General features: G+C 40.7%; 1 protein-coding gene and 1 pseudogene across 7 annotated transcripts in view; one reads left to right on the top strand and one right to left on the bottom strand.

Annotated features, from left to right (window-relative positions):
* Positions 1-14802, top strand: part of ENTPD7 (ectonucleoside triphosphate diphosphohydrolase 7) — a 39599-nt gene extending 24797 nt beyond the window's left edge. For 6 of the 7 annotated variants that reach the window (XM_067709719.1, XM_067709723.1, XM_067709721.1 and 3 more), the window contains 5 exons: positions 1976-2142; positions 4251-4575; positions 7025-7110; positions 8809-8970; positions 10474-14802. In XM_067709719.1, the coding sequence (XP_067565820.1) occupies positions 1976-2142; positions 4251-4575; positions 7025-7110; positions 8809-8970; positions 10474-10705 (972 nt within the window). In that variant the 3' untranslated portion in view covers positions 10706-14802. Of the gene's footprint in view, positions 1-1975; positions 2143-4250; positions 4576-7024; positions 7111-8808; positions 8975-10473 lie in introns of those variants that run through there. The other variant, XM_067709725.1, reaches the window with a different exon arrangement.
* Positions 3192-4033, bottom strand: LOC137209469 (receptor-binding cancer antigen expressed on SiSo cells pseudogene; annotated as a pseudogene).
* Positions 14803-18322: the final 3520 nt, after the last annotated feature.

The following is an 18322-nucleotide window of genomic DNA, read 5'->3' as shown; positions in this document are numbered from 1 at the left end:
TGCTAAGCACACAGGTATGGTTTGGGTGAGAGTATCTTTCTGGTCTCTAGCTCTGAAGTCCTATCACCAAGCAGTTCAATTTTGGGTATGTTGAAAATGTGGGTTTGGCATTCAGAAGAGATTGTCTGTGGTGGGGTTGCAGATTTGGGGAACTAGGTTATGAGACTGTTTAGTCTATATTTGTTAGTATGTATTCAACAGGTAAAATGAAGGCATGGTTCTGATACTAAGGAATAAGTGACAGGTGGCATTGAGCCTTAAAGTCTTAAACAAATGGCTTTTTGTGTGTGTGCAGACTTAGAAAGCAACACTGGTATGGAAAGTATATTTGCAAGCAACAAGTTAGATGTGTACATAGCAATATAATGGATCTTTGTGCTTAGTAAAGAAAGGAAAGAAACAGAGACATAACACAATAGCACTTTAAACATTTTAAATAATCCTAAATATCTAATTTTTTGTACCGTTCACAAAGTTGTGCAATCACCACTGTCAAATTCCAGAACATTTCATCACCTCAAAAAGAAGCCCCGGGCTTCCCTGGTGGCGCAGTGGTTGAGAGTCCACCTGCCGATGCAGGGGACACGGGTTTGTGCCCCGGTCCGGGAAGATCCCACATGCCGCGGAGCAGCTGGGCCCGTGAGCCATGGCCGCTGAGCCTGTGCGTCTGGAGCCTGTGCTCCGCAACGGGAGAGGCCACAACAGTGAGAGGCCCGCGTACCGCAAAAAAAAAAGAAGAAGCCCCATATTCATTAGCAGTTACTCACCATTCCCCTCTCCCCAGCCCTGACAACCATTAATCTTTCTGTCCCTATGGATTTGCCTATGGAACCATAAAATATGTGGCCTTTTATGTCAGGCTTCTTTCATTTAGCAAAAGTTTTCAAGGCTTATCCATGTTGTAGCAGATATCAGTACTTTATTCCCTTTTTGGCTGAATAACATTCCATTGTGTGACCATGACACATTTTGTTTATCCATTCATCAGCTGATGGACATTTAGGTTGTTTCCAGTTTTTGGCTATTATGGATAGCGCTGCTATGAACACTCATGTACACATTTTTGTGTAGACATGTTTTCAGTTTTCTTGAGTATATACCTAGGAGTGGAATTGCTGGGCACAGTAGCATTTTCAGAAATTTAAAATAAATACATTCAAAACAATCCCATTTTGCAACAAAAATACAAACAAATACTACATATTAAGCACATTAGAATGATTGCCTGTGGCAAGAGCCAGAATGGCAGTGAGTATGAGGATAAAAGGAAGTAAATAAATAAAATAAAAGTGGGGCTTTGCCATGATAGTGTGCCATGAACTGAGGAATATGACTAATTCAACCTCTGTACCTGAAGTCAAAAAAAAAACAAAAACAGAGGTACAATAAAATTGGACTTTTCTAATCCTCAAATCTGTCACAGGGAATATTAAGCCATCTTAAATAGTTTTAGAAAAAGCCATAGAATAGATCTCAGGATGATCTCTCAAATTCCTTAAATTTATTTTTGTCAAAGGATTTTTTTTTTCTTTTTGGGTGAAGTAGAAAAGGATAGCAAAGGGGGACACACCAGGCTTCTGCCTCAAAAAACTAGGGGGACACACCAAGCTTCTGCCTCAAAAAACTATGTGTCTCCGGATTTTTTTTTTGATTATAAAAATAGTACATTCCCATTTTGGAGAATTGGAAAATCAGAAAAGTACACGCCAGATAATGACATCATCTGTAATGATTCTACCTTCTGTCTAACTACAGAAAGTATTTTAGTCTCTAATTTGTTATTTAGTCTCTGATTTGTTCCTTTTTGTGTAGTCTTGTCATTTTATGTCTTTGTTTAAAATAATGCTGTGAGGATGAAAGAATGCTACAAGACGTTTTAAAGAGTAGTCATAGCAGATGAAATCTAGTGTATTAGCAATGTCACACCTTTCTAGAAGTCAACCAAAAGTAAAGTTCCCTTTACATCGTATTACAGGAAGAAGCTGCGAAGATCTTGCTGGCCGAGTTCAACCTGGGCTGTGATGTGCAACACACTGAACATGTGTATAGGGTTTACGTCACAACCTTTCTTGGATTCGGGGGCAACTTTGCCCGGCAGCGCTATGAAGACCTTGTGATGAATGAAACTCTTAACAAAAACAGGTATGTTTGACATGGGATCTGTGATTCTGAAATAGAATGTTGTCAGGCTGCAGATATTAGGAAAAAATGGTTACATCCTACTAGATAGATACGTCCTTGCTTCCTCCTTTCTGACCACCCCTGCCAATGGGGTAGCATCTTTTAGAGACCCTCTATTAGTAGTCCCACTTGATCTGCTTGAGAGTGCCTTCTAATCTTTGTTATTAAGACTCAAAAATGTACAGTGGCTTATTGTGGTGACTTCTTGCTGTGCCCATCTTCAGACATGGTATCACAGGATAAGTGAGATCAATTAAGTCACCAATTTAAGTTGTGCAGTGCAATGTAGCTACTGGAAGTTCATTCTATCAATACATGGAAGTGTGCAGGACATGTTTTCTGAATTACAGTGGAGTTGCATCTTACGTGGGACTTAAGGTTCCATAGTGTGCATAAAAGATTAAAAGTATCTTAATCAAAATTAGCCTTTAAAATAGTAGTTAAAATTAGCCTTAAAATACTCTCTTTAAGTCCAGAATAGACATTTTTTCCTCTAGCATTGGACAGACCACTGATTCTTCATTGTGTACCAGATGAAGTATTTAGACCATAATGTACAAATAGTTGTGGGTTTTTTAGCATTTAAAATTATTTTTATCATTATGCACAATAAAGGAAAGCATAATAGAGAGCAGAGTTCTTTTCCACCATAAAACTATTTACCCCCATTTGTTTAGCTGGAACCAGTGGCTTGAAGAGCTACTGGTTTATCCCATTTGTAATAATTTCTCTACAGTAGTCAATTGCCTTATATTAGGAGCATGTTAAAGAAAATATTGTCTCATAAGTCTTTTTTGTTTTTCTGAGTCTAAACTCCTAAGAGTTCAAGGTGCTTTGGGAGAATCCTGTTATCTGGATGATTGATGAATGCATTAAAACCAAGCAGTGTGTTTGTATTCTGAAAGTACTCTTAAATCCATACAAATGTTGCTTGGGTTATGGAGTTCAGATCACTCCTGCTGACACTATGGCATCTGAAGAACAATTACTATGAAAGTTTCACACCAACTTTAGCCACTGTGCTTCCTCTTCCATTTCCTTCCTTTGTTGTTTTGCTGCTCTTTTATCTCTGTATCATGTTTTTTGCTGCCTCGGAAGAGGCTGCATCATCTTCTTCTCATGCATTGGTATTTTTTTTTACCATGTATCTAAGTTACCTTGTTCAGAAGATTGATTACTCATCTTGCGTATCTACTAATCTATAGAGAAACCTGTGCTTCCTGGGATGTTAAAACTTAATGTTTCTCTCTTTTTAATAATTTTCTGAGTTTTCCTTATAGGTGGTGTCACATCTTTAAAGTAGGTTCCACTTGTTCCAAAGCATTTTGTTGTGTTGCCACATTCCCATACCCTCCTTCAGTCTCTACACTTGTGGGTGCATCTTCATCCCAGGAAGTCCACTCTTCAACATTTGTCTTAGGAACTCATGAGTAATTAACTGTAGTTGGCCAAGTTATTTGGTCTCTACTTAATTTCCATCTTTGGCCAGATCTGCATATTAATCTCTTTAGGAATGAGAATACTGTTGCTAGACAAGTACAGACTTTAATTAATCAGAGCTGTGTGATGGCCATGATGGGAATCAAAACCTGCCCCTCCCTTCCCCCTCAGAGCTGGGCATGTACTCGGTCACTTTTGCCACCTATCGCCACTGCACCACTGCCATGGTCCCTGCCTCAGGACACTGCTCAGCCCTTCCCACTTCACCTCCTCCCAGTTGTTTTTTTAAACATTAGAATTGCGCTCAGAATGGTGAGATCTTTTCACTTTTAAGAGGCAAATGGGAATGAAGACCAGAGGGAGAACAGCAGATTCACATCTCCAATTTCACTATACATTGGGAAATATACATGTTGACTAAAAGGTTGAACAAAATCACTGCCATATTTCTTTCTTTTTCTAAATTGAATTTGCATAATTTAAATGTTCACGTGACACAACTACGTGGTAACACTCCATCCTTGTTTTTAGGGGTGTCATGTAGAAAGATAACAAGATATCTGGGAAGCATCTTAGAGGAGGCTGAGTACAGTAGTGATGTGTTTTGTTTGTTCTTGTGATTGTGACAGGTTGCTGGGCCAGAAGACAGGTCTGAGTCCTGACAATCCATTTCTCGATCCCTGCCTGCCTGTGGGACTCACAGATGTGGTGGAAAGGAACAGCCAGGTCCTTCATGTCCGAGGAAGAGGGGACTGGGTGGCTTGTGGGGCCATGCTGAGCCCCCTGTTGGCTCGCTCCAGCACCAGCCAGGCCTCACTGAACGGCATCTACCAGTCACCCATTGACTTCAACAACAGCGAGTTCTACGGTTTCTCCGAGTTCTTTTACTGTACAGAGGATGTGTTACGCATCGGTGGCCGCTACCACGGGCCAACGTTTGCCAAGGCTGCTCAGGTAAATTATTAATAATAAAGTGACTCATCCTGGCAGCAGCCATTTATTGTACGCCTGACTTTGTACCAGATGCCGTGTGAAGGGCTTTGCATGCATGATCTCACTGGATTCTTGGCAGGAGCCCTGTGAGCCCTCATTTTACAGATGAGGAGGTGGACTTCGAGAAGTTAAGGAACCTGCTGTGCTATACTGCCTTCTAATTAATTAAGCTTAGGTTTCCGCGGGTGTCCTATTACCCAAATTATCACCCAGGTCTAATATTGTCATGGTGGTTAATGGTTTTTCCTCCAGCTTTCCAATACTCTTAATTACTGTTTGTGGCCAAAAGTGTCATCTCCAGGTATTTTTCCCTTACTGGTTGTTCCCAGGTGTAATGTGCTTTTGGAGATGATGTCACACAGGTGGGCAAGTGCACTTTCATTTTCTTACCTTGAGTTTTAAGGATGGTATAAGGTCACTTAGAATATTAAAAAGATGTTGCAAAAAGCAATGATAGTGCATTTAAATTGCAGAAGAAGTAAACATGCACTTAGAGCACATTTAGGACTTAAGCATCTTATAGGTTTAAAACATTAGTTATTTGGACAGGTAAAAGTTTAGCTAGCTTTCTACAGTGTCTGCTTTAATTTGGATTCATCTCTTTTTAATTTTTGTATATCTCTCTTTTTTTTTTTGCGGTACGCGGGCCTCTTTCTGCTGTGGCCTCTCCCGTTGCGGAGCACGGGCTCCGGATGCACAGGCTCAGCAGCCATGGCTCACGGGCCCAGCCGCACCGTGGCACGTGGGATCCTCCTGGACCGGGGCACGAACCTGTGTCCCCTGCATTGGCAGGCGGACTCTCAACCACTGCGCCACCAGGGAAGCCCTATCTGTTTCTTTTATCAGAAAAATTTATGGGGAGATCTGTCCTCTCTTATATTTTTTATTCTTTCCCTTCTGCTTTCTTAGAATTCTCTAAGGTTCGCTTGGTATAAGGCTTCCAAAAGGAATAATATCTGCAGTGTTTGTACTGTTCTGTTCTCTAAAGGCAGTCTCTAAGAAATATTGAGGAAAACCTGGTTTGTATTTGCCCTTGCCTCTAGGAATACCCTCATATTCCCTTTCCTTTCCAGCGTCCCCTAAGCGTCCATAGCCTGAATCTTTCTCTCATTTTAAAACTTCCTCAAATCCTATTCTCTTGAACATCAAAGGGCTCAAGTTATTACTTGCCCAAACTGCTAGTGGCTTAATATGTTTTCTTTCCTAGGTAAAAGATGATTGCGTTCGCCCTTTTTTTTTTTTAACTTTGACTCAACTGTTATCGTCCCAGTGACACCTTCCTTGGCCATCCTATACAAAATTGCAGGCCTCCCCAATATTACCTATTTCCCTTTCCTGCTTTATTTTTCCCATGAGCACTTACATCATCTAACCCACTCTGTGTATGTATGTGTACATGTATGTATGTATGCATGTATATTTGGTTATTGTCTGTCCCCCACCACTAGAAAGTAAGCTTCGTAAGGAACGAAATTTTTGTCTGTTTTATTCACTGCTGGATCCCCCTGGCACCTAGAATAGCACCTGGCATACAGTAGACATGCAGGAAATGTTAGTTCACTGAACAAACCAAAAGGAATGATTCCTTTGGTGAGAATTACAACACAGAGGCAGGCCAGTGATAGATCTTTTTGTTTTTAATATAAATTTATTTTATTTATTTTATTTTTGGCTGCATTGGGTCTTCATTGCTGCAAGCGGGCTTTCTCTAGTTGCGGCGAGCAGGGGCTACTCTTCGTTGCGGTGCGCGGGCTTCTCATTGCGGTGGCTTCTCTTGTTGCAGAGCACAGGCTCTAGGCACGCAGGCTTCAGTAGTTGTGGCACACGGGCTCAGTAGTTGTGGCTCACGGGCTCTAGAGCGCAGGCTCAGTAGTTGTGGTGCACGGGCTTAGTTGCTCCACGGCGTGTGGGATCTTCCCGGACCAAGGCTTGAACCTGTGTTCCCTGCATTGGCAGGCGGAGTCTTAACCACTGTGCCACCAGGGAAGTCCCAGTGATAGATCTTTGACCATTTTCTGTTCTATCTGTTTGACCTACTCATGTCAGTCCTACATAGGATAGAATGAAGCTCTGTTTGGCTTTTGATGTTGCTACTCCTGGTCCTAACCTTACCCATATCTGAAGCCTAAGAGGCTCAGGAGCCATGTCAGGCAGGCTTCGTAGTGAATGTGGAGGCAATAGGAATAAAAAGGACTATTCCCAGGTAACTCAAGTCACTCAGTGGCCTGAGTTCAGGGACTTGCCTTGCCCAGGACCTGGCACTGTGTTTGGTGAATGAATATGCCATTTCTGTTTTCCTTTGTCAACTAGTATCCCACAAGTAACTTTAGAAATGGAACAGCTATGACTGTGGCGGATTTACAGTTTGCCTCCCATTTCATGTTGCACCATTTCTCTGTGGTTGTTCCAGGATTACTGTGGCATGGCTTGGTCAGTACTCACTCAGAGATTCAAGAATGGCCTCTTTTCATCACATGCAGATGAGCATCGACTCAAGTAAGTAACTTCCTTTTCTCCCTTAGATGTGGCCTTAAAATGTATGAACGGGACTTCCTTGGTGGTGCAGTGGTTAAGAATCCGCCTGCCAATGCAGGGGACGTGGGTTCGAGCCCTGGTCCGGAAAGATCCCACATGCCACGGAGCAACTAAGCCTGTGCACCACAGCTACTGAGCCTGCGCCCTAGAGCCTACGAGCCACAACTACTGAGCCCGTGCACCACAACTACTGAAGCCCACGCACCCTAGAGCCTGCGCGCCACAGCTACTGAGCCCACACGCTGCAACTACTGAAGCCCATGCACTCTAGGACCCGCCTGTCACAACTATTGAGCCCCCGTGCTACAGCTACTGAAGCCTATGTGCCTAGAGCCCGTGCTCCACAACAAGAAAAGCCACCACAATGAGAAGCCCAAGCACCGTGACAAAGAGTAGACCCTGCTTGCCGCAACTAGAGAAAGGCTGTGCGCAGCAATGAAGATGCAACACAGCCAAAAAAAATAAAATTAAATTAAATTTTTAAAAAAAGTGTATGAACAATGAATGAAAGAGAACGAGTGATAGTACAGATTGGATTTTATGTTGAAGGAGAATTTGGTTATTTCAGATTTTGATATTCTGAAGGGTAGAGGCCAAAATAGTGAGCTTATTTTAGTGAAGCCAAGGGAAACTGGTGGTTACCAAAAAGTGTTCTCTCCAAGTGGTTTTAAATCAAAAGTGGTGGTCTTTTTATTTTTAAATTTTTATTAAAATATCAAACATGCAGAAAAGTAGAAAGAACAGTAACAGAAACCCACGTGTAACTGTCACCCAGCTTCAACACATATCAATATTTTGCCAGTTTGGTTCATCAGTCCTCCCATTTTGTAAATGTTTTAGTTAAAAAAAATTTAAACATAAACAAAAATAGAACAGTTTAATGAACTCTTGAATGTCTGTCACCCAGCTTCTCTCCTAATAGCTGTCAGCTTCCAGCCCTCTTGTTTCATCTGTTTTCCCACCCCACAATTCAGTCATTTTGAAGCAAATCCAAAACATCATATTTGTAGATATTTCAGCATTCTCCCTGAAGATAAGAGCTGTTAGAAAAGAAAGAAAGAAAAAGAAAAGTAAAACGTACTCACAATAGTGTTGTTACATTGCATAGAGGTGTTCTTCCCTTTTGTGGTAAACGTTAACATAAAGGAGGCTCAGATTTGGCTCCACCTAGAGGTGAGGAAGGTGAAACGGGGAAAGAGAGGTCTTTTTGACATCTAGTGGGAATATGCAGAAAGCATTTGAATTCTTTTTTTTTTTTTCTTCTTTTTTTTAAAAAAATTTATTTTTATTTTTGGCTGCATTGGGTCTTCGTTGCTGCGTGCGGGCTCTCTCTAGTTGCGGCGTGCGGGGGCTACTCTTCGTTGCGGTGCACAGGCTTCTCATTGCGGTGGCTTCCCTTATTGTGGAGCACAGGCTCTAGGCGTGCGGGCTTCAGTAGTTGTGGCACACAGGCTCAGTAGTTGTGGCTTGCAGGCTCTAGAGCACAGGCTCAGTAGTTGTGGCGCACAGGCTTAGCTGCTCCGCGGCATGTGGGATCTTCCCGGACCAGGGCTCAAACCCACGTCCTCTGCGTTGGCAGGCAAATTCTTAACCACTGCACCACCAGGGAAGTCCCTCTTTTCCTTCTTTAAAAAAAATTAATTATTTTTTGTCACACAGATATCAGTGTTTTAAGTCAGCTTGGATGTACCAAGTTCTTCATGAAGGATTCCACTTTCCCTATGACTACCCAAATCTGCAGACAGCCCAACTGGTGTATGACCGAGAGGTTCAGTGGACACTGGGAGCCATTTTATATAAAACACGCTTCTTACCACTCAGGTAAAGGGGACTGACCAAGCTGGCATCTTGAGCTCAGAGGATGTTAGTTGGTGCCTCAAAATAGGTTTCTTAAGTAAACTCCCCCTCAAAAAAACAAAACAAAAAACCCACCCAAACGCCCCTTATTACTGCCACGTGAAACTACTATTACTTACCAGGCATGTTGAAACAGAAAGAAGTCTGAGAATTATTGGTCTGGAGTATGTTCTTCTTTGCAATTTCAGGAATTCAGTGGGTTTTTTTTGGCCGTGCCACGTGGCTTGTGAGATCTTAGTTCCCTGACCAGGGATTGAACCCACGGCCTCGGCAGTGAAACCGCCAAGTCCTAACCACTGGACCGCCAGGGAGTTCCCAGGAATTCAGTTTTGTTTATCTACAACAAATCAATCTTTAGAATTGAGCTCTTACTAACAACTTCTAAGATATTGACTGATGAACTAAAGTTACTCTGGAACTATCTCTATCTGACTAGAGGACTGGGATATGTTGTTCCTATACAGCAATCTTTCCTAATGGGTAGAGTCACTCTAGAGATCATGTCATTGACTTGGAAGGCTTTTTGGTGGGCCAGAATTAGAACAAAGGACCTGAGATGCTTTTAGGGGATGTCTTGCTCTTATGTACCATAAGATATTTGGGATAATTTTTAGGTGCTCTCTCCTCTGGACTATTTTAAATAAACTAAGATGAACTCTTAATCTTTGGTGCCTGTTTCTTTAAACTCAGTATAGAAGCCAGGTGGGTGAGAGAAGTGGGGAACTGGAGAGTATGTGCCCCAAACAAAAGGCTGATTACGTCATGCAAAAGTGCTGTCCCAGCATCTGCCAGCTCTCCTTTGTCGAGAAGCCAGAAACCCATATTTTATATGTGGTCTTTCTGTTTGGAGATTCACATTTTTAAAAAACACTGCAGGTCAAACAGAATGAAAATGGATCTGGTATCTGGACCATGAGAGAAGGGCTTCTGTTCTAGACAGATCACTGCACTTAGGTTTACATGTCTATTTTTTCTTCGGTTTATAATACAATTGATTAAGTGACAGCTTTCTCTAGATAAATCCTAAATCCTCAGGAAGCACAGCAACTTTTTTTTTTAAGATTTAGATATACTCTGATTTCTTGATTAGATTCAGGGGCCACCCTACTCATTCGCACCATATTTACAAACTGTGTAGGCCAGGGTGGTATGGGGTCACTGTTAAGACTTATTTGACAGGTGACCAGTCTTGTCTTACTGTTCATTTCTTTGGCTTCTAATTTTGCCTCCAGATTCTAGAGGGGGTAGGCCTGTGACGCTCCCTCTAGGCCGGGGAAAGGAAGGTACAGAAGGAATCACACACACCAGCTCTGGGCCTGGGGACATGCTTCAGCTTTGCTTGCTCTGTGGAGCTGGTATTATAGCATGTTTACATGGATGGAGTAAATGGGTAAAACCTCTGGGCCTTTTAAATTGGCATAAATATTTCTCTCCTAAACTAACATTTCTTTCCACCTTCTTCCTTAGGGAGCTACGGCAGGAAGGTGCCCGACAAGCCCATGGTAGCTGGTTCCGTCTCTCCTTTGTGTACAACCACTATCTTTTCTTCGCCTGTATCCTGGTGGTGCTACTGGCCATCATCCTGTACCTTCTGCGGCTACGCCGAATTCACCACCGACAAAGTCGAGCCTCAACCCCACTGGACTTACTGTGGATCGAGGAGGTGGTGCCCATGATTGGGGTACAGGTTGGGCCATGAGGCTGGACAGGTTCTAGGGGAACTCAAGTATTCAGAATTGCTGCCCATTGAATTCCACCACTTTCTGGTACTGGCCTCAGATGCTGCTTTGCCTGACTTTGTGGATATTTGGCCTTGAAATTTCTACTTTAATACCTACTTTAATTCATTCTCAATATCCAGGTCCTCTTCTCTGAGAGAAGCTGTAATTTAGTCTGTGAAGAACTAAATGAGAGATTGGTGCTAACAAAGGGAACCAACTTTAGTCCAATTGAAGCATGCTTCTACTCCTTTATCTGAGTGATTTGGTGTGCTCCTGGGATCTAGACTTTTCTCCCCTTGCTTAAAGCTTGAAGTTTGGCATTGGGCACACTGGAAGTCTGGTTGAAACCAAACTTGGAGCATCTGATTCAAAGCCGAAGACATTCTAGCAAGTGCAGCAGCCCCTTCTTTCTCTGTAACAGAGATATCACTTATGTGGAGATCCACAGCCTTTAATAGGGATCCAAGATCTTTGCAGTTCAGCGGAACAAATAAGAATTTCCAGGCAACCAAAATAACACAGCTTCTTTGCTTACTCGACAAAGAAGCCATTGTGCGTGTGGTCCAAGATCCCCGACATACTGTTGCTGATGTTAGTTCGTGATTTTAAAAGGTTAGAACCCTTTCTAAATGAATGGTCCATTGACGATTTTAACAATGTTATCTGATGCCTGGTAAGACCAGGATAGAAAATTTTTCCATGTCTATGTGCCTCACAGGCTGTTTGGGCATTAATTTTTCTTTTTGAACCTTAAGTGTGCTTGTAGGGTTGGAGAGACTATGATGGGAATTGGAGACCTAGATTTTTCTGGTTTCAGGTCACTGTCCTCTAGGCCTATTTTTATGAGTCCTTATGTGGGAAGATTCAAAAAAAAAGAGTTCCTGTATTTCACTGTTAAGATCAATATGTATTTTGGGTAGGGATGCATTTGGATTGTTTTTAAAGAAGGAAAGAACAGTATCAGGAGAGTGGACAAAGGCCATAAATCCAAGCTCTTATTTATTAATGTTTTTCTGAGAAACAGACGTTCTCTCAGTTTGACTCTTGGAATATTTGAAAAGAAGCAAATCCCAAACTTTGGAATAAACAGATAAATCTGTTAATAATCTACCTGGCAACTTTCAGAATATTTTTAAAGAGATTTCTCAGTCATAAACAGCATTTCCATTAATGGGGAGAGAGGAAAAGCCATAGTAATTACATTTTTATCTCCTACCCTTCAGGAGCTTTGCTTTTTCTCTGCATTTACCCTTCATATTGCACAAGGATTTCTTTTTCATCCCCGTGGAACCTTCTTTATACGTTAATAACCATTCCTCTATGTAGCCTTAAATGTCCTGCCCAAGAATATGCTCCCAGAGTTAAAACAGTTTTCTTTTTTGTCAGCTTTGAGTTCTAGAATTACATGAGTAGGGGAAAGGTCCTTGACTTCAAAGGGAAAAGAAAGTGGAATTCTTAAAAAATAAATTCCATACTGGGAGCAGAAAGGAATTAAGTGCTTCATAAAACCAAGAAAAATAAATCCAAATCCTCCTAGAACTATACTGGGTTGAAAATAAGTATACTGACTCTTGGTTGGTAGGTGAAAAGATCATGAGTCTTGAATTGTTTTCAAATTAGATAAAAATGGTTCCAGCAAAGAGTCTTACAGGTTCCTTTGGAAGTACTTTTTACTTTTCATTAGGGCTTATGTCACAGCTTCCTTTAATTTTTAAGATTTCTAAATTGCCTTGATTTTCTTTGACTTCTTATCTTTGTACTGTGAGTGACCCCTTGCCTTATGAATGCTGCTTATAAATAATGTCATAATATGTTTTGCTAGCCATTGCCTACTCAGGTAACTCTCTTCCCCTCACTTTGGTTTCCAAATACTATTTTTGGTTTTCTTGTGTGATCTAGTCAAAGATCTCAGAAGCTGCCTAGTTGGCTAACAGTGATCACATCTGCATGCTCAGAATGAAACTGAAGCATGGAGGAGGTGGTGATTAGTCCAGTCTAATTAGCTCAAAAGTTATTCTTCATCCTGGCTATGATAATAGCTACCATTTGCAAAGCACTCATTGTGTACCAGACACATCTTTAAGAATTTTATGTATATTATTTGCTCATCATGATAACCTTTCAGATTATTGTGTTCTTTTTATAGTTGAGAAACTCAGGATACCTGTTTATCATTTTTTCCATATAAATGTATTTCTTAATTTATTTTAATTAGTCTTTGATTTTTTTTTTTTTTTGCGGTACGCGGGCCTCTCACTGTTGTGGCCTCTCCCTTTGCGGAGCACAGGCTCCAGACGCGCAGGCTCAGCGGCCATGGCTCACGGGCCCAGCGGCTCCGCGGCATGTGGGATCTTCCCAGACCGGGGCACGAACCTGTGTCGTATGCGTCGGCAGGCGAACTCTCAACCACTGCGCCACCAGGGAAGCCCTGAATTTTTTTAGTGTTATATCCTTTTATTATTTTAATATTATAGGATCTAGGCTTGTCTACTGCAGTGAGTAAGGCATCTTAGAGTTCCATGGTATAAAAATAAGAAGGACGAATTTTTGTCATACCCCTCAGAAAAACTGAGTATTTGCTCTTGGTTCTGGTTCCTGAGCTTCGTCCATTGCTCCCAATTAAATATTTTAAATCAAATCTCATTAGCTAGAAACAAAAGCCATTTATCCCTTGCTGAGTGCCAGTTATATATATTACTTTCTCAAAATGAAATATTCTTACTTATAGAATCAGACAGTCTATCTTCCCTTTAACCCTGTTTTTGCCCTCAGTTTTAAAAGATTTTTAAAGACTTCTATTTGCATTTCTGCATTTTGAGCGGTTCTCATGTGAAAATAATTATGATTTCATAAAATTCACATTCCACTGGCTCCTTTGAATCTTACCAAGCAGTCTTCCTTATAACAGCAGCAGTGAACCTGAACTGTTTCAGTGCTTTAATTACTGAGATAGGTCACAAATGTCAAAGTCGAGCCAGTGGCTTACAGGAGTGAGGCTTTATTATTCTTTATGTTGGCACATCCCATCACTTTCCTCTGAATTCTTATCATGAGAACATAATAAAAATATGTATAATACCCAATTATTTGGCATTACATTCACTTAAGTTGCAGTTAATTCTAAGCCAAATTATACCATCTTTCTCTCTGTACCTTAGCTCCTTGAATTGATTTTCCTTGGTCTAGGAAATTTTAGGCACTTTCCCCCAACCTTGTATTTATTCTTCTAATGTTATCCAAAGTATTCTGCCTCTGCCCTCCTCAGCCTAAGAGCTTTCTTTAACTTCAGAGGCCTTAGGCAGTGATTATTAAAATGTGGTTGAGTCTGCCAAACACTTGCTAAGCTAGTCAGTTTAGGCATTAACACTTATTATCACCTCCATATTTAAATTTTTGAGATAGAATAACTTCTCACTGGTATTATCTAGGTGCCCCCCTCACCCGTATTCTCATAGTTTTGTGTTCTACTTTTTGTCAGGGGTGAAAGACAAGTGGGTGGTGTGATTTAGGGCAAAGAACAGCAGGCTTCGAAACAGCAGATTTGGATTTTAGCCCTGGCTTTGTCATTAAGTAGCTCTGGTACCCCAGGCAAGTCACCTGTCCTCTGTGGTTCATTTCTCATCTATAAAACAAGATGGCTGGACAAGATGATCTGAGGCCAGTTCCAAAGGGAGAAAAACTGGCCTAAGGAACTAAAGGCAGAGAAGGTAGAGAAGTGATATAGTAGTTTCAAGAAGAGGATTGTGGTCTTTGGTTTAGAAGATCAGGCTGCCCAAAAGAACCAGTGGTCATTTCCTACTTTATCCATAGTCCCTGACATTAAGGTTGGTGGGAATGGACTTTCCAAAAGCAATCATCATACATCAATTTCAGAAAATGAGATTTTTTTTATGCTACTGACAATTATTTATTGAAATCAGTGCTTAAGAAACTCTACCTGTGAACACTTTGAAATCCCAGTTCAAATCACATTAAAATATTCCATGATTCATACTTTCAACGAATTCAGATTGGTCTGTCCCAGTTTATCCCAACTGGTGAAGTTTTACAAAATAAACATCTTTAGCTTCCTAGAGTTACACTTTTACTTGTTTGACTTACTTGCTGATTTTTGTAATGTGCTTATATGATAAAAAATTCTATGAAAGTGCTAGGACTATTGGTTAGACATTACTTTTTTTTGAGTTTTATTTTATTTATTTTTTTACACAGCAGGTTCTTATTAGTTATCCATTTTATACATATTAGTGTATACATGTCAATCCCAATCTCCCAATTCATCCCCCCCCCACCAAATTTCCCCCCTTGGTGTCCATACGTTTGTTCTCTGCATCTGTGTCTCAATTTCTGCCCTGCAAACCAGTTCATCTGTACCATTTTTCTAGTTTCCACATATATGCGTTAATATACCATATTTGTTATTCTCTTTCTAACTTACTTCACTATGTATGACAGTCTCTAGATCCATCCACGTCTCTACAAATGACCCAGTTTTGTTCCTTTTTATGGCTGAGTAATATTCCATTGTATATATGTGCCACATCTTCTTTATCCATTCATCTGTCGATGCGCATTTAGGTTGCGTCCATATCCTGGCTATTGTAAATAGTGCTGCAGTGAACATTGGGGTGCATGTGTCTTTTTGAATTATGGATTTCTCTGGGTATATGCCTGGTAGTGGGATTGCTGGGTCATCTGGTAATTCTATTTTTAGTTTTTTAAGAAACGTCCATACTGTTCTCCATAGTGGCTATCTCAATTTACATTCCCACCAACAGTGCAAGAGGGTTCCCTTTTCTCCACAACCTTTCCAGCATTTGTTGTTTGTAGATTTTCTAATGATGCCCATTCTAACTGGTATGAGGTGATTCCTCATTGTAGTTTTTTTTTTTCTTTTTTTTTTTTTGCAGCATGCGGGCCTCTCACTGTTGTGGCCTCTCCCGTTGCGGAGCACAGGCTCCGGACGCGCAGGCTCAGCAGCCATGGCTCGTGGGCCTAGCTGCTCCGCGGCATGTGGGATCTTCCCAGACTGGGGCACGAACCCGTGTCCCCTGCATCGGCAGGCAGACTCTCAACCACTGTGCCACCAGGGAAGCCCCTCATTGTAGTTTTGATTTGCATTTCTCTAATAATTAGTGATGATGAGCAGCTTTTCATTTGCTTCTTGGCCATCTGTATGTCTCTTTGGAGAAATGTCTGTTTAGGTCTTCTGCCCATTTCTGGGTTGGGTTGTTTTTTTTTTTTTTTTTTACTATTGAGCTGCATGAGCTGTTTATATATTTTGGAGATTAATCCTTTGTCTCTTGATTCGTTTGCAAAAATATTTTCTCAGAAATAAATATTTTCTCAAAAATAAATATTTTCTCCCATTCTGAGGGTTTCTTTTCCTCTTGTTTGTAGTTTCCTTTGCTGTGCAAGAACTTTTAAGTTTCATTAGGTCCCATTTGTTTATTTTTGTTTTTATTTCCATTACTCTAGGAGGTGGATCAAAAAAGATCTTGCTGTGATTTATGTCAAAGAGTGTTCTTCCTATGCTTTCCTCTAAGAGTTTTATAGTTTCCAGTCTTACATTTAGGTCTCTAATCCATTTTGAGTTTATTTTTATGTATGGTTTGGGGGAGTGTTTAATTTCATTCTTTTACATGCAGCTGTCCAGTTCTCCCAGCACCACTTATTGAAGAGACCGTCTTTTCTCCATTGTATATCCTTGCCTCCTTTGTCATAGATTAGTTGACCATAGGTGCGTGGGTTTACCTCTGGGCTTTCTATCCTGTTCCATTGATCTATATTTCTGTTTTTGTGCCAGTACCATACTGTCTTGATTACTCTAGCTTTGTAGTATAGTCCGAAGTCTGGGAGCCTGATTCCTCCAGCTCCGTTTTTTTCCCTCAAGACTGCCTTGGCTATTTGGGGTCTTTTGTGTGTCCATACAAATTTTAAGATTTTATGTTCTAGTTCTGTAAAAAAGGCCATTGGTAATTTAATAGGGATTGCATTGAATCTGTAGATTGGTTTGGGTAGTATAGTCATTTTCCCAATATTGATTCTTCCAATCCAAGAACACGGTATATCTCTCCATCTCTTTGTATCATCTTTAATTTCTTTCATCAGTGTCTTATAGTTTTCTGCATACAGGTCTTTTGTCTCCCTGGGTAGGTTTATTCCTAGGTATTTTATTCTTTTTGTTGCAATGGTAAATGGGAGTGTTTCCTTAATTTCTCTTTCAGATTTTTCATCACTAGTGTATAGGAATGCAAAAGATTTCTGTGCATTAATTTTGTATCCTGCAACTTTACCAAATTCATTGATTAACTCTAGTAGTTTTCTGGTGGCATCTTTAGGATTCTCTATGTATAGTATCATGTCATCTGCAAACAGTGACAGTTTTACTTCTTCTTTTCCAGTTTGGATTCCTTTTATTTCTTTTTCTTCTCTGATTGCCACGGCTAGGACTTCCAAAACTATGTTGAATACTAGTGGTGAGAGTGGACATCCTTGTCTTTTTCCTGATCTTAGAGGAAATGCTTTCAGGTTTTTACCATTGAGAATTATGTTTGCTGTGGGTTTGTCATATATGGCCTTTATTATGTTGAGGTAGTTTCCCTGTATGCCTACTTTCTGTAGAGCTTTTATCATAAATGGATGTTGAATTTTTTTTTTTTTTTTTTTTTTTTTTTTGCGGTACGCGGGTCTCTCACTGTTGTGGCCTCTCCCATTGCGGAGCACAGGCTCCAGACGTGCAGGCTCAGCGGCCATCGCTCACGGGCCCAGCCGCTCCGTGGCATGTGGGATCTTCCCGGATCAGGGCATGAACCCATGTCCCCTGCATCGGCAGGCGGACTCTCAACCACTGTGCCATCAGGGAAGCCCCCTGGGTGTTGAATTTTTTCAAAAGCTTTTTCTGCATCTATTGAGATGATCATATGGTTTTCATTCTTCAATTTGTTAATATGGTATATCACATAGATTAATTTGTGTATATTTAAGAATCCTTGCATGTCTGGGTTAAATCCCACTTGGTCATGGTGTATGATCCTTTTAATGTGTTGTAGGATTCTATTTGCTAGTATTTTGTTGAGGATTTCTGCATCTATATTCATCAGTGATATTGGTCTGTAATTTTCTTTTTTTGGAGTATCTTTGCCTGATTTTGGTATCGGGGTGATGGTGGCCTCATAGAATGAGTTTGGGAGTTCCTTCCTCCGAAATTTTTTGGAAGAATTTGAGAAGGATGGGTGTTAGCTCTTCTCTAAATGTTTGATAGAATTCACCTGTGAAGCCATCTGGTCCTGGACTTTTTTTTGTTGGAATATTTTTAATCACAGTTTCAATTTCATTGCCTGTGATTGGTCTATTCGTATTTTGTATTTCTTCCTGGTTCAGTCTTGGAAGGTTATACCTGTCTAAGAATTTGTCCATTTCTTCCAGATTGTCCATTTTATTGGCATACGGTTGCTTGTAGTAGTCTCTTAGAATGCTTTGTATTTCTGTGGTGTCTGTTGTAACTTCTATTTCATTTCTAATTTTATTGATTTGAGTCCTCTCCCTCTTTTTCTTGATGAGTCTGGCTAATGGTTTATCAATTTTGTTTATCT

Source organism: Pseudorca crassidens, chromosome 16 (genome assembly GCF_039906515.1).
Source record: "Pseudorca crassidens isolate mPseCra1 chromosome 16, mPseCra1.hap1, whole genome shotgun sequence".
NCBI classification, from domain to species: Eukaryota; Metazoa; Chordata; class Mammalia; order Artiodactyla; family Delphinidae; genus Pseudorca; species Pseudorca crassidens.
This window is presented reverse-complemented; position numbering and strand designations above follow the sequence as displayed.